The 15,017-nt window shown below is 42.5% G+C and overlaps 1 protein-coding gene across 1 annotated transcript in view; it reads right to left on the bottom strand.

The window, feature by feature from the left end:
* ATP8B3 (ATPase phospholipid transporting 8B3) overlaps positions 1 to 15,017 on the bottom strand; it is a 507,825-nt gene that overhangs the window by 182,608 nt on the left and 310,200 nt on the right. Inside the window, 1 exon segment of the mRNA XM_053700104.1 lies at positions 14,892 to 15,004. Within this exon segment, the coding sequence (XP_053556079.1) occupies positions 14,892 to 15,004 (113 nt within the window).

Here is a 15,017-nt window from a genome sequence, read left to right as displayed (position 1 = left end):
ACTCGGAAACACACTCAGACACACACACACAAAAACTCAGACACACACTTACAAAATATGTAAACTGCACTGCATTAATTATGAAGCTCATGCCTAGAGCTGCTCCCTGGCTCAGCAGAGCATCAAATGAAAGATAAACAGAGCACTCTAAAAATAAATCACTAAAGAAAAGGTTTAGGCGCAAACTATGAAAATTTTGCTCTCTGACTCTGTTCTAAGCCTGTCAGTGCACAGCCCCGGGCCGCGTGCCTACCACTTCTTATGGCCAATCACCTCTGCACTCTGCCCACCCCCAGACCCCCGCCCGCCCTCCTACCTGTTCAGTGTGCACTTAGTGTACCGTAACCGTAATGGTCTGGTCGGCATCATACGTGGCTCCTTCACTTTAAAGACAGTGTCAAACAGTCATGCGGTCAGGTGCCAGGCATCCCCCTCATGATTTGCCAGTTTCCGTTTAGAGAGACAGCACAGCAGTGAGTGACTCCACTGCTCCACATGTCACTGAGCAGTGAGCACAGATAGGCAGGCAGGTTTAGGCTAGCAGCGCAGCTTTGCAAGCCCCACGGCATGCCCACAACATTCATAGCGAAATTGGGCAGGGGAGAAGCAAAGTACAAACAAGCAAAAGCAGCCGGGAAAACTATTTGTTGAAATTGCAGCACTGGCTCAAGGGGCAAACAATTGTGTGTCTACAACTTCCCCAGTCCCACCAATGTTCCCAAATGCCACCCCCTCTAATAAAAAAAAATCTATGCATCTCAACATTGTATTTCTTTGAATTTCAATAAAATTAAAAAAAAAAAAAAAAAAAAAAAAAATTTTTTTTTTTTTTTTTTTTTGGTGTCACCCCCTGGAGGGTGTCACCCGGGTGCGGCCCGCCCCCCCCGCCCCCCCCTAGTGACGCCACTGGAACCGCTCCAGCAGCAACAGAGGAAGCATCCACCTCCAGAATAAATTGAAACTCAGGATTTGGATGACGAAGGATAGGAGCTGAGGAAAAAGCTTCTTTGAGAGATTCAAAGGCTTCTATAGCCTCAGACGGCCATACTTTACAGTTTTGTCCTTTTCTTGTGAGAGAAGTAAGAGGAGAAGTAATAGTAGCAAAATTCTTGATGAACTTTCTGTAATAATTGGCGAAGCCTAGGAAACGTTGTAAAGCCTTCAAAGAATCAGGTCTAGGCCAATCCAAAATGGCAGAAAGTTTAGTAGGGTCCATTTCGAATCCAGATGCCGATATTACATAACCCAGAAAGGGTATGGATTTTTGATGGAAAGAACATTTCTCCAGTTTAGCAAACAGATGGAATTCTCTTAGACGTTGAAGTACTTTCTTGACGTGGTGCACATGATCTTGGTGGTTCTGAGAAAAAATTAAGATGTCGTCCAGGTATATGATAACAAAAATATTCAAAAAATCACGAAAGATCTCATTTACAAAATGCTGGAAAACCGCCGGAGCATTGCATAGCCCAAAGGGCATGACCAAATATTCATAATGCCCAAATCGAGTGTTAAAGGCAGTCTTCCACTCATCTCCTTTGCGTATACGGATCAAGTTGTATGCACCACGTAGGTCGAGTTTGGTGAAAATGGTGGCTCCCTGAAGATAAGTAAAAAGTTCAGGAATAAGGGGCAGAGGATAACTGTTCTTGATGGTAATCTGATTCAATCCACGATAATCAATACAGGGTCTTAATCCGCCATCCTTTTTTCCCACAAAAAAGAAACCAGCCCCTACAGGGGAAGAGGAGGGTCGAATAAATCCTCTAGCCAGATTGTCTTTTATATATTCTTCCAGAGCCATGTTTTCTGGTTTAGAAAGTGGATATGTTTTGCCTCGAGGATAGGCAGCCCCAGGAAGGAGGTCAATGGGACAATCAAAAGGGCGATGAGGAGGAAGACGTTCCGCTTCTTTTTTGGAGAAGACATCCACAAAGTCATGGTAATGCATAGGTAAGGATTCCGGAGTTTCAACTGTGAGAGCAATAGTGAGTGGTAACTTAGTAATCTCTTGAAGACATTTAGTCTGGCATGTAGATCCCCAGGAAGTGAGTTCACCGAAAGTCCAAGAAAAAATGGGATTGTGAATCTGGAGCCAGGGTAATCCCAAGATAATGGGAAATTGCGGAGTGGGAATGACATCGAAACAAATTGTCTCAGAATGAAGTATTCCTACGGTGAGGATTAAGGGTTGAGTAGAAAACTGAATGTATCCAGAACCCAAAGGATCTCCACTGACCGTAGAGACTGAAATGGAATACTCCTTCTTTAGTAAGGGTATAGAATGAGTAGAAACAAATGTAGAGTCAATGAACACACCTCCAGCACCAGAATCAATTAGGGCTTGGGTATAGATCTTCTTTTGTCCAATTAGAAGAGTTACCGGAACAAAGAGTTTCTTGTATAGGGAATGACCACTATTTTGGCTTAACTCAGTTCCCTGGACTAGAGTTAAGCCCTGGCTTTTACTGGCCTAGTAGGACAATCCCTTAATAAATGTCCTTTAAGGCCACAGTACAGACATAAGCCAAGAGTCCGTCTTCTTAAGCGTTCAGTCTCAGTTAATTTTATACTTCCTACTTCCATGGGTTCAGCCTGATCAGTAGTAGGAGAGGCTGGAGTGACTGGACTAGAAAAACGAGGAGCTAAACGAAAAGGAGTTCGAGTGGCAGTCCTCTGTGTTCTATCCTTTTCTTGTTGGCGTTCACGAAACCTGGCGTCGAGACAGATACAGAGATTTATTAAGGCTTCTAAGGACTCTGGAAGTTCACGATACACCAATTCATCCTTGAGACGCTCAGAAAGTCCTTTACGGAAAGCGGCTCTGAGTGCTCCCTGATTCCAAGTGGTTTCAGAGGCAAGGGTGCGGAACTCAATTGCATATTGAGAGACTGGTTGATTTCCTTGACGTAAATCCAGGAGAGTTGCTTCAGCAGCGGATGACCTTCCAGGTTTATCGAATACGTTTGAGAATGTAGATAGAAATGTATCAACATCCAACAGTATAGGATCATTCTTTTCTAGCAAAGGTGACACCCAAGCCAAGGCTTTTCCTTTCATTAAGGAAATAAGAAACGTGATTCTAGAAGAGGCAGTAGCAAAGAGAGTAGGGCTATTTCGGAAATGAAGACGGCATTGATTCAAAAAGCCTCTACATTCTTCAGGATTCCCATCATATTTATCAGGAAGAGGAATCCTGGGACTTAGTTGTACCTGAGACTGATTGTTAGGAATCGGAGGAGGTAATGCCTCAATCGGATTTGGATTGGGATTAGGATTGGGAGGTGCGGTAGCAACCAAATTTTGTAATAGAGCAGTAATTTGATCAAGTTTAGTGTCCAGAGACTGCAAGTGAGTGGCATGAGAACCCAAGAGCTGTCCCTGGTGAGCCACGGCCATAGATAATTCAGTGGGGTCCATTTTTATGGCCCGTTTGTAATGTCAGCCGCTCTGGAATCAAACCGGGATGTAACCCAACTGCTAGCGTGAATTGAAAGCACACGCTAGCACACTGAGAAATATCCAGGACGTGACCCACTCAGGAAGCAGATTAGAAGATAACAAAAATGAATATTGTTCCAGAATGCAGGAAAGCCACAAAGGATAAAACGTCCCTTTAAGTAGTACAAAGAACAAAAAGGAAATGCTCTTACTTTGAAGCTTCTGAAAAAGGTCCTCTTTAGCAGGCTTGTAAAACAAAGGAAAAGTTCTCTTTTGCAGCTTGTAAAAGTATAATGTCCCTTTAAGCAGGTTTATAACAAACAGAAAGGCAAAGTTCTCTTTTGCAGCTTGTAAAAGTAAATGTCCCTTTTAAGCAGGTGTATAACAAACAGAAAGGCAAAGTTCTCTTTTGCAGCTTGTAAAAGTAAATGTCCCTTTTAAGCAGGTGTATAACAAACAGAAAGGCAAAGTTCTCTTTTGCAGTTTGTAAAAGTAAAATGTCCCTTTAAGCAGGTCTTGTTTAACAAAGAATAGGTTTAAAGGTAAAGGCCAAAGCAAGGTCAGGCAGGCAGAAGTCGGCATCCAAATATCAGCAAAAGGTATAGGCAAAAGACAGGGTCAGGCAAGCAGAAGTCGGCATCCAAATGTCAGCAAAAGGGTAATAGCTACAGGCAAGGTCAGGCAGGCAGAAGTCAATGTCCAAATATCAGCAAGTAGGGATTAGGCAAGAGGCTTGGTCAGGCAGGCAGAAGTCGGTACACAGAAGAATAAAACTGATATGGTACTCACAATCCAGGGAAACAAACAAACGGGCCCAGATTCAGATCTCCCGCCGAGATTTAAAGGGCAGGAGCGTAACCGTCATCAGAGGGGTGTGAGAGAAAGCGTCATGTTGCTAAGCAACATGACGTCAGAGACACAGAGGAGTTCCGGGAGCCGCGGCGACACGGCGATGAACGGAAGCGCTCATGACATCCTTCTTGAACGGGATATCAGAAAGGACATGATGGGGGAGACATCAAGTACATTTGGACCTGAAAGTGTTCGTGGACTGGAGGTCAATGGTAGCTTGGTTATTATCTGACCATGGGCAAAGGGATATGTTTGCTTACTTAACTAAATATAGGGTATCAATGTGGCAAAAGAGATAATCTAGCCTTGAGTAAGTATTGTGTGGGTGAGAGAAGTGGGTGTAATCTTTATCGAGAGAGTGGTAAGACCTCCAAATGTCGTAGTAACTAAATTGCATCGTCAAGGTTCTAAATCTGAGGCTTAAGGGGTTGGAGGTTGTATTCTTCTTGTTAGGGGTATTTGCATTGTCATGCTCGGCGGCCGGGAGTTCCGGCGATTCTCCTCGCGTGCCTGGTTGCCTGGCTGCCTGGCAACGTCTCGCTCTTCTGAGCTGTCCCCTTCAGCTGACGTCAGGCTAGGCTTCTTATTCCGGTCTGCCTGTTCCTCCGGTGCCCGTTTGTGTGTTTATACTCTGTGGCTGTTGTGAGTAGACATGTGCGATTCGTTTTTTTTTTCGGATTTATTCGGAAATTCGGAAAATTCGGTAAATTCTGAGATTCGGATCGATTCGAATTTCCGAATTAAAATACTTCCGAATCTACCGAATGAATCCGAAAAAGCTGCCATATCTCCGAATAAATCCGAATTAGCTCGGTAAAATTCGGCATTCCCCCATAGGAAACAATGGGGAAGTTTCGGCTGAAAAAAAACCTAACACCGCAGACCCATTGTTTCCTATGGGGAAACACTAAGTCTGCACCTAACACCCTAACATGTACCCCGAGTCTCTAAACACCCCTAATCTAACACTTATTAACCCCTAATCTGCCGCCCCCGCTATCGCTGACACCTGCATTATCTTATTAACCCCTAATCTGCCGCTCCGGACACCGCCGCCACCTACGTTATCCCTATGTACCCCTAATCTGCTGCACCTAACACCGCCGACCCCTATATTATATTTATTAACCCCTAATCTGCCCCACCCCAACGTCGCCGCAACCTAACTACAATTATTAACCCCTAATCTGCCGACCGGATATCGCCGCCACTATAATAAATGTATTAACCCGTAAACACTAGTTAAATTTTATTAACCCCTAATCTGCCCCCCCCAACGTCGCCGCAATCTAACTACAAGTATTAACCCCTAATCTGCCGACTGGACATCGCCGCCACATACATTATAGCTATTAACCCCTAATCTGCTGTCCCTAACATCGCTGACCCCTACATTATAGTTATTAACCCCTAATCTGCCCCCCCCCAACGTCGCCGCAATCTAACTACAAATATTAACCCCAAATCTGCCGACCGGACATCGCCGCCACCTACATTATAGCTATTAACCCCTAATCTGCTGTCCCTAACATCGCCGACCCCTACATTATAATTATTAACCCCTAATCTGCCCCCCCCAATGTCGCCGCAATCTAACTACAAGTATTAACCCCTAATCTGCCGACCGAACATCGCCGCCACTATAATAAATTTATTAACCCCTAAACCGCCACACTCCCGCCTCGCAAACACTATAATAAATTTTATTAACTCCTAATCTGCCCTCCCTAACATTGCCACCACCTACCTACAATTATTAACCCCTAATCTCCCGCCCCCAACGTCGCCGCTACTATAATAAAGTTATTAACCCCTAAACCTAAGTCTAACCCTAACCCTTACACCCCCTAACTTAAATATAATTTAAATAAAACAAAATAAAATTACTCTAATTAAATAAATTAATCCTATTTAAAACTAAATACTTACCTGTAAAATAAACCCTAATATAGCTACAATATAACTAATAGTTACATTGTAGCTATTTTAGGATTTATATTTCTTTTACAGGCAACTTTGTATTTATTTTAACGAGGTACAATAGCTATTAAATAGTTATTAACTATTTAATAACTACCTAGCTAAAATAAATACAGATTTACCTGTAAAATAAATCCTAACCTAAGTTACAATTACACCTAACACTACACTATCATTAAATTTATTAAATAAATTAATCCTATTTAAAACTAAATACTTACCTGTAAAATAAACCCTAATATAGCTACAATATAACTAATAGTTTCAATAAGCCAATCAGATTTTTCTACCTTAATTCCGATTGGCTGATAGAATCCTATCAGCCAATCGGAATTCGATGGACGCCATCTTGGATGACATCATTTAAAGGTACCTCATTCCTTGTTGAGTCTTCGTGCCGGATGGATGCTCCGCGGCGGAGGAGCGAAGAAAGAAGTTTGAAGATGCCGCTTTGCTTGAAGACATCGCCGGATGGAAGAAGACTTCACTGCCGCTTGATTGAAGACATCGCCCGGATGGAAGAAGATTTCACTGCCGCTTCATTGGACATCGCCCGGACCGGATGAAGAGTTCGGCCCGGCTGGGTGAAGACAAGGTAGGGAGATCTTCAGGGGGGTAGTGTTAGGTTTTTTAAGGGGGCTTTGGGTGGGTTTAGAATAGGGGTATGGGGGTGGTGGGTTGTAATGTTGGGGGGTGGTATTGTGTTTTTTCTTTACAGGCAAAAGAGAGATTTTCTTTGGGGCATTCCCCGCAAAAGGCCCTTTTAAGGGCTGGTAAGGTAAAAGAGCTTTGAACTTTTTTAATTTAGAATAGGGCAGGGAAATTTTTTTATTTTGGGGGGCTTTATTATTTTATTAGGGGGCTTAGAATAGGTGTAATTAGCTTAAAAATCTTGTAATCTTTTTTTTATTTTTTGTTATTTAGTGGGGTTTTTTTTGTAATTTAGTTTAGATTATTTTATTGTATTTTAGTTTAGATATTTGTAGTTTATTTAATTTATTGATAGTGTAGGTGTGTTTGTAACTTAGGTTAGGATTTATTTTACAGGTAAATTGGTAATTATTTTAACTAGGTAGCTATTAAATAGTTATTAACTATTTAATAGCAATTGTACCTAGTAAAAATAAATACCAAGTTACCTGTAAAATAAATATAAACCCTAAAATAGCTGCAATGTAATTATTAATTATATTGTAGCTATCTTAGGGTTTATTTTATAGGTAAGTATTTAGATTTAAATAGGAATATTTTAATTAATAATATTAATATTAATTAGATCTATTTTAATAAGAATTTAGTTAGGGGTGTTAGCGTTAGATAGGGTTATTATACTTAATATATATATATTATAATAACGATATTAACTATATTAACCCTAATATTATTAGGGTTAATATAGTTAATATATATAATATAATAACTATATTAACTATATTAACCCTAATATAATTAGGGTTAATATAGTTAATATAGCTGGCGGCGGTGTAGGGGGATTAAATTAGGGGTTAATATTTTTAAAATAGATGGCGGCGGTGTAAGGGGCTCACTTTAGGGGGTAGGTAAGGTAGATGGCGGCGGGGTAGGGGCTCACTTTAGGGGTAGGTAAGATAGATGGCGGCGGGGTAGGGGGCTCACTTTAGGGGGTAGGTAAGATAGATGGTGGCGGGGTAGGGGGCTCACTTTAGGGGGTAGGTAAGGTAGATGGCGGTGGGGTAGGGGCTCACTTTAGGGGTAGGCAAGATAGATGGCGGCGGGGTAGGGGGCTCACTTAAGGGGGTAGGTAAGATAGATGGCGGCGGGGTAGGGGGCTCACTTTAGGGGGTAGGTAAGATAGATGGCGGCGGTGTAAGGGACTCACATTAGGGGGTATTTAATATAGCTTGCAACAGTGTAGGGGGATCACATTAGGGGGTTATAGATTTAATATAGCTGGCGGCGGGGTCCGGGAGCGGCAGTTTAGGGGTTAATAATTTTTTTATTGTTTGGATAGTGAGGGGGGATAGCGGATAGAGGGTTAGACGTGTCGGGCTATGTTTAGGAGGTGTGTTAGACAGTACGGGAGATTTAATAACTTTAGTCAGGTTTTGTAGGCGCCGGCAGTTTCTAAAGTGCCGTAAGTCACTGGCGACTCCAGAAATTTGTACTTACGCAGATTCCTGGACATCGCTGGTTTGTCAGACTTACGGCACTTTAGCCCCTGACTGCGCCGTATATAGGATAGCTCGAGTTGCTAGATGAAACTGCGGGCGGCGGGGGTTCCCTCGGTTGCGCTGTAAACTACGCTCTTTATCGGATCGTGCCCGAGATTTAGATGGAGGAACAGACCCTGAGTTAGAAGGTGCTTCCTCAGATGCAACTTCCAAGGTGGCAGAGATGACATCTTCACTAGGTCTGCATACCAGATCCTGCTAGGCCATGCAGGAGCAATTAGGATTACCAATGTTCTCTCCTGTTTGATACGAGCAATGACTCGTGGAAGGAGCGCAAATGGAGGAAACAGGAATCCTAGACTGAACACCTAAGGAACCGCCAGAGCATCTATCAGAGCTGTCTGCGGATCTCTTGACCTTGAACCGTACCTTGGAAGTTTGGCGTTCTGCAGAGATGCCATCAGATCCAACTCCGGCAGCCCCCATTTGAGGGTTAACCTGGAGAACACCTCGGGATGGAGAGCCCACTCCCCGGGATGGAATGTCTGTCTGCTCAGGAAATCTGCTTCCCAGTTGTCCACTCCTGGAATGTGGATGGCAGATAGACAGCAATTGTGAGTTTCCGCCAACTGAATAATCCAAGCCACCTCCTTCATGGCTAAGGAACTCCAAGCTCCTCCCTGTTGGTTGATGCAAGCCACTGAGGTGATGTTATCTGATGGGAACCTTATAAACCGGGCTAAGGACAAATTGAGGCCAAGCCATCAGATCATTGAAAATCACTCTCAACTCCAAGATGTTTATGGGGAGAGCAGACTCCTCCTGAGGCCATAGTCCCTGTCACCTTTAATGAGTCCCAGACTGCTCCCCAGCCTAGCAGGCTGGCATGCATGGTCAGAATCACCCAGGAAAGTCTCTGAAAGCATGTGCCCTGAGACAGATGGTCCTGAGAAAAGTCTCTTGTCGACTGGTCTAAATCTATCCTTTGAGACATATCCAAATGATCCCCATTCCATTGTCTGGACATGCATAATTGCAGAGCTCTTAAATGAATCGAGCAAAGGGAATGATGTCCATGGAAGCGACTATTAGACCAATTTCCTCCACACATTGAGCTACTGATGGCCCAAGAGTAGACTATAGAGAGAGGCAAGAGAAGAGAATTTTGGATTTTCTGACCTCCGTCAGAAAATTTTTCATAGATAGGGAATCTATTATGGTCCCTAAGAAAACCACCCTTGTAGCTGGAACAAGGGAATTCTTTTCCAGATTCGCTTTCCATCTGTGGGAACGTAGAAAAGACAACAAGATCTCTGTTTGAGAGTTTGCTTGTTGAAAAGATGGCGCCTGAACCAATATGTCCAGGTAGGCCGCCATTGCGATTCCCCGAGACCTGATCACTGCCAAGAGAGCCCCCAGAACCTTTGAGAAGATTCTGGGAACTGTGGCAAGGTCAAACGGAAGAGCCATAAACTGAGAGTTTGTCTAGAAAAGCGAATCTCAGGAACTGGTAATGATCCCTGTGGATGGGAACATGAAGATACGCGTCCTTCAGGTCTATGGTCATCATGAACTGACCCTCTTGGACCAAAGGAAGAATGGACTGAATGGTTTCCATTTAGAAGGATGATACCCTGAGAAACTTGTTGAGACACTTTAGGTCTAAAATGGGTCGAAAAGTTCCCTCTTTTTTGGTAACCACAAACAGATTTGAATAGAATCCAAGACCCTGTTCTTTTACTGGAACTGGAACAATCACTCCAAGAGATGAAAAATCCTGAATGCAGTTCAAGAATGCCTCTCTTTTTACCTGATCTGCAGATTATCTTGAGGTGGAATCTGCCCCTGGGAGGGAGAGATTTGAATTATATTTTGTAACCCTGAGATACTATGTCCACCGCCTAAGGTTCTGGGACTTCTCGTATCCATAGTTGAAAAAACAGAGAAAGTCTGCCCCCCACTTGATCCGATCCCGGGCCGGGGGCCGACACCTCATGCTGACTTAGGGGCCTATTTAACAAAGTTCTGTCGGACCTGATCCGACAGTGCGGATCAGGTCCGACAGACCTCACTGAATTTGGAGAGCAATTCACTCTCCGTATTCAGCATTGCACCAGCAGCTCTTGTGAGCTGCTGGTGCAATGCCGCCCCCTGCAGATGCACGGCCAATCGGCTGCCAGCAGGGGGGTGACAGAGCGATGTCTGTCCGCCTGCTCAGAGCAGGCGGACAGGTTATGGAGCGATCCGGAGCTTGATAAATGGGCCCCCTAGACTCAGTTGAGAGTTACTTTGATAGCTTCCCCTTGTTCAAAAACTGATTGGGTTTCCAAGAAGACTTGGACTGCTTCTGCTTGGAAGAGGGAGAGGAAGACTTTTGACCCTTGAAGTTATGAAAGGAACGAAAATTACTTTGATGTCCTTTAGTCCTGTTTTTCTTGTTTTGTGGTAGAAAAGACCCCTTTCCACCTGTGACATCAGAAATTATATCTGCTAAGCCAGGTCCAAACAAGGTTTTACCATTGAAAGGGAGCTCCAGAAGTTAGGACTTGAAGGTAACATCAGCTGACCAAGATTTAAGCCACAAAACCCTGCAAGCTAAGATGGTGAAGCCAGACATCTTGGCTCCCAGTCTAATAATTTGTATGTTAGCATCAGAAATAAAAGGAATTGGCTAGTTTGAGAGCCTTAATCCTATCTTGTATCTCCTCCAATGGAGTCTCTACTAAAATTGATTCAGACAAGGCGTCGCACCAATACAATGTCGCACTTGCTACTGTGGCAATACAAACTGCAGGTTGCCATTTAAGACCTTGATGAACATACATCTTCTTCAAATAAGCTTCCAGATTTTTGTCCATGGGATCCTTAAAAAAGCAGCTATCCTCTATAGGGATCGTAGTTCTCTTAGCCAGATTAGAAATAGGCCCTTCTACTTTAGGCACCGTGCGCCATGAATCTTTAATGGAGTCAGTAACAGGAAACATCTTTTTAATGATGGGAGAAGAGGAGAAAGTTATCCCTGGCTTCACGATCTGGAACAGGAAACACTTCCACAGAGGAAAGAACATCATAGTATTTATTAAGTTTACTAGATTTCTTAAGGTTGACAGCGACAGGGGTATCAGAGTCATCCAAGGTAGCTAATACCTCCTTTGACAGTACACAAAGGAGTTCAAGCTAAATCTGAAGTTTACTTCTTTAGCATCAAACAAAGGAATTATACTGTCCGAATCTGAGATTTCACCCTCATAGACTACTACATCAGACTTATGAGAGAGTGCAACCTGCGTAGCCGCAGACGGAACAGACACCTTACAATCTGACAAATTTTTAGATTTCCTCTTGCGCTTCCCCAACATAGGAAAAACAGATAAAGCCGCTGATACCGCAGAGGATACTTGAGCAGCAGGGCACTGTATGTGACGCCATTGAGGCTTGGTAAGTTTGAGGAGAAAGCTGTGGCATTGCCTGAACAGCATCATTCTGAGATACATTAGGTTTGGAAACAAAAATTTTATCTTTACATTTTAAAGATTTTTTTCTAAACATGAGGAACAGAATTGCATGGGTAAAATAATATTGGACACAGACTCCTGATCCATGATTAAAGCTATCAAGATTTCAACAGAAATGACAGAAAAAATACATTTTCTGAAAATTTTGTACTGTCACTTTAAATTTAACAAAGCAATTTAGTTCTCAAAAAAAGGAACCGCAATTGAGGACCTCTACACCCCAGCAAACTGAGGTGCCTTCCGGATTATAAAACAACTTGAAAAGAATAACTTGTCAGCTCCTCACGAACTCTACTAGTACTAATTGCAGAGCTTTCAGCCGTCGCCGCTCCGATATCAGAATGGAAGAGAGAGAGAGTCATGTGACCGGCTCTTATTAGTAACCGCGCCACAAGTGTAACTGCACATTTTCAAGAGCCAACTCAGCCTAACAGAAAAATCACTTTCCATCCGCTGACACACAGAGTCCTGAGCCGATCTTAATGTATCAATTAAAAACAAAGATACTGCCCAAGAACAACTTTAGTACCACACATATTCACCAGTACTAAGTTGAATAAATAAATAAGCCACCTATTGAAAGTTAACCCCTTCATGCCCATAAAGGATAAACCTTCAGTCTCTCACAAACATTCATGTGCCTGCAAACTGCCTCATAAAATCCTATATATGAAGGATTTGATATGTCCCCTTTAAAATGCTGCAGAGTTAAATAAGTAACTGAAGTGCCAGTCTCCAATACCTAGAAGACAAAAAAGCACTTACCTGCAACCTAGCTGTCCGGCAGGAAGACAACTCACAAGGCGTGAAAGGACACATACTCCTTACAGAGACCTGTAGAAAAAAAGAAAGAACAGTGTAACCAACTCTGGCTTTCTATAACTAGGGCAGCAATATGTTAGGAAACAAAGTAAGGACCACCTCATAACTTCCTAACTGCCTAAAATCCACCACTACTCTACTGAAGAGATTGACGTGGACTCAGCTAAACCCAAATCCTTGCTTGCAGGGAAAAGTACCCAAAAAAGGAATTAATTTCTTCAGACACCAAACTTCACCTCATCCATTGATAGAGACAAAGAGAATGACTGGGTTTTATGGGTAGGGGAGTGACACTTAACAGCTTTGCTGTGGTGCTCTTAGCCTCCTCCTGCTGGTCAGGAGTGATATTCCCACTAGTAATTGGAATTACGTTGTGGACTGTGTTTTTAACACAAATAATTATTTAAAAAAAACAGAAGTGCAGTTGGAGCCTAAATATATGTAACACAAGTGCTTAAAAATGTCTGCAGTGCACTAATTTGAAGCCATAATACCTGCTGTCTTTCTAAGACCAAGCAAACCTCTTTTCCAATACACCAGTTGCACGTGGCAATCTCAGCAAGTAACAGAACCTACTAAATATGGAATGCAAGGCCGGATTGGCCTACCAGAATACCAGGAGATTTCCCAGTGGGCTGCAGCAGCTGGGGGCCAGCCAGCTGCAATTTAAGAGGGTGGTGCTTCTGGGGAGGTGATGCAGCTGTACCACCTCTTTTCTTTTCTCCTATCAGCTATATGAATTATGGTCACAAACGATTTCCTTGTAAGTTTTATTTCCTTGACCTCCGTTGAATGGTTTCTACGGTCTAGTAAAGTCACATAATTTGTTAGAGTGACACTGTTTTGAGCATCTTCTCCAGATCACACTATTGATAATAATTTTTACACTGTGAGGGAGTCATGGATGAAACTGGGTTGTAGGATACCTATATAACAACCATCTGGCATTGCTTTTTATTACAAATTAATATAATTTAATAAAAAAAAAATTGGAGGAAGCAAATCTCATTATTGGCCTTGACAAAAATGGGTCCTGTGCATTTTACTGACTCTCTGGAAAATAGGGCTGATCTTCAAATTTTTAAAGGGCTGCTTTTTATCCCCAGTCCTGGTGAAATGCCACAGTCTTTATCAAGGCTGAAAGGAAAGTGGGCAAAAAAGCCACCAACAAAATGCTTGCTGATTTAAAGTCGTAAGGGCCCCATTTATTAAGACCACAGCTACTTAGCCTCTCCACTGTAAAGGGACATGATACCCAAACGTTGAAGCATTTGAAAGTGATGCAACTAACTAGAAAATATCACCTGAACATCTCTATCTAAAAAGGAAGATATTTACCTCAAAATTCACACCCCACTGTAAAGAGACTTTAAGCAGCCAATCAGGATGCTAGTCCCAGGGCTTGCAGGGGAGTGGGCATCTGGCATGTGAAGGCACAGTCATGTTATTTTCTTATTCAGTTTAAGAAAGTTTACTATGGAATCTCACAAGATTTCAGTGAAATCTAATGAGAAGATAGCAAAGGCAAAGCATTACCTCAGCACTGTTGATGGTGATTGGCTATTTTTTTTTTCTTCCAACTTGCAGCTGGACAGCAGCTGAAGTATAACTTTACGCATCATTTACTCTGGTGAGCTGAAGAAAAATGTGAGGTAAAATATCTTCCTTTTTAACATCGAGATCAGGTGATATTTTCTTATCAGCTTTTTACAGTTCTGCTGCATGACTTTCAAGTGATTTAAGATATGAGTATTATGTCCCATTAAGTGTTGCTTAATGGGAGCAATGCTGCACAAGCTACGATGCCAAGCAAACAGGGAGATAACCTTGTCTCCCAGCAATTAAGAAATTGAGCCCATAATGCTTATACTGAATTAAATTGGACTTTGAATGATTGTATATTTTATAGGTGCAAAACCGTAAGTTTTTAATGGTTTTAGCATTCACTTATAAATGTGGGTTTCATGTCCCTTTAAGCCCTACAATGAATTGACCTACTATGGACTCCTCACTCATTATTGTGGCTATGTAGTGTCCCATGAAACCCTCATGCCCAATATATAAATCAGTTTCACAAATCCTACTGTAATCTATAGTTGTATAACACCTCATTAGGACATTTATTACTCACCTGCAATGCTTGCTCAGTAATTTCATCGCTGCTACAATCTGCATGTAGTCGAGCAAGAACAACATTATCCGCTCCCTTAGTATAAAGCTTTATTTTTCCTTCCTGGTCTCTCACTATAAATGACAA

The sequence above is a fragment of the Bombina bombina genome, chromosome 2 (assembly GCF_027579735.1).
Source record: "Bombina bombina isolate aBomBom1 chromosome 2, aBomBom1.pri, whole genome shotgun sequence".
Taxonomy (NCBI): domain Eukaryota; kingdom Metazoa; phylum Chordata; class Amphibia; order Anura; family Bombinatoridae; genus Bombina; species Bombina bombina.
The sequence above is the reverse complement of the archived record's forward strand: the minus strand, read 5'-3'. Positions and strand labels throughout refer to the sequence as shown.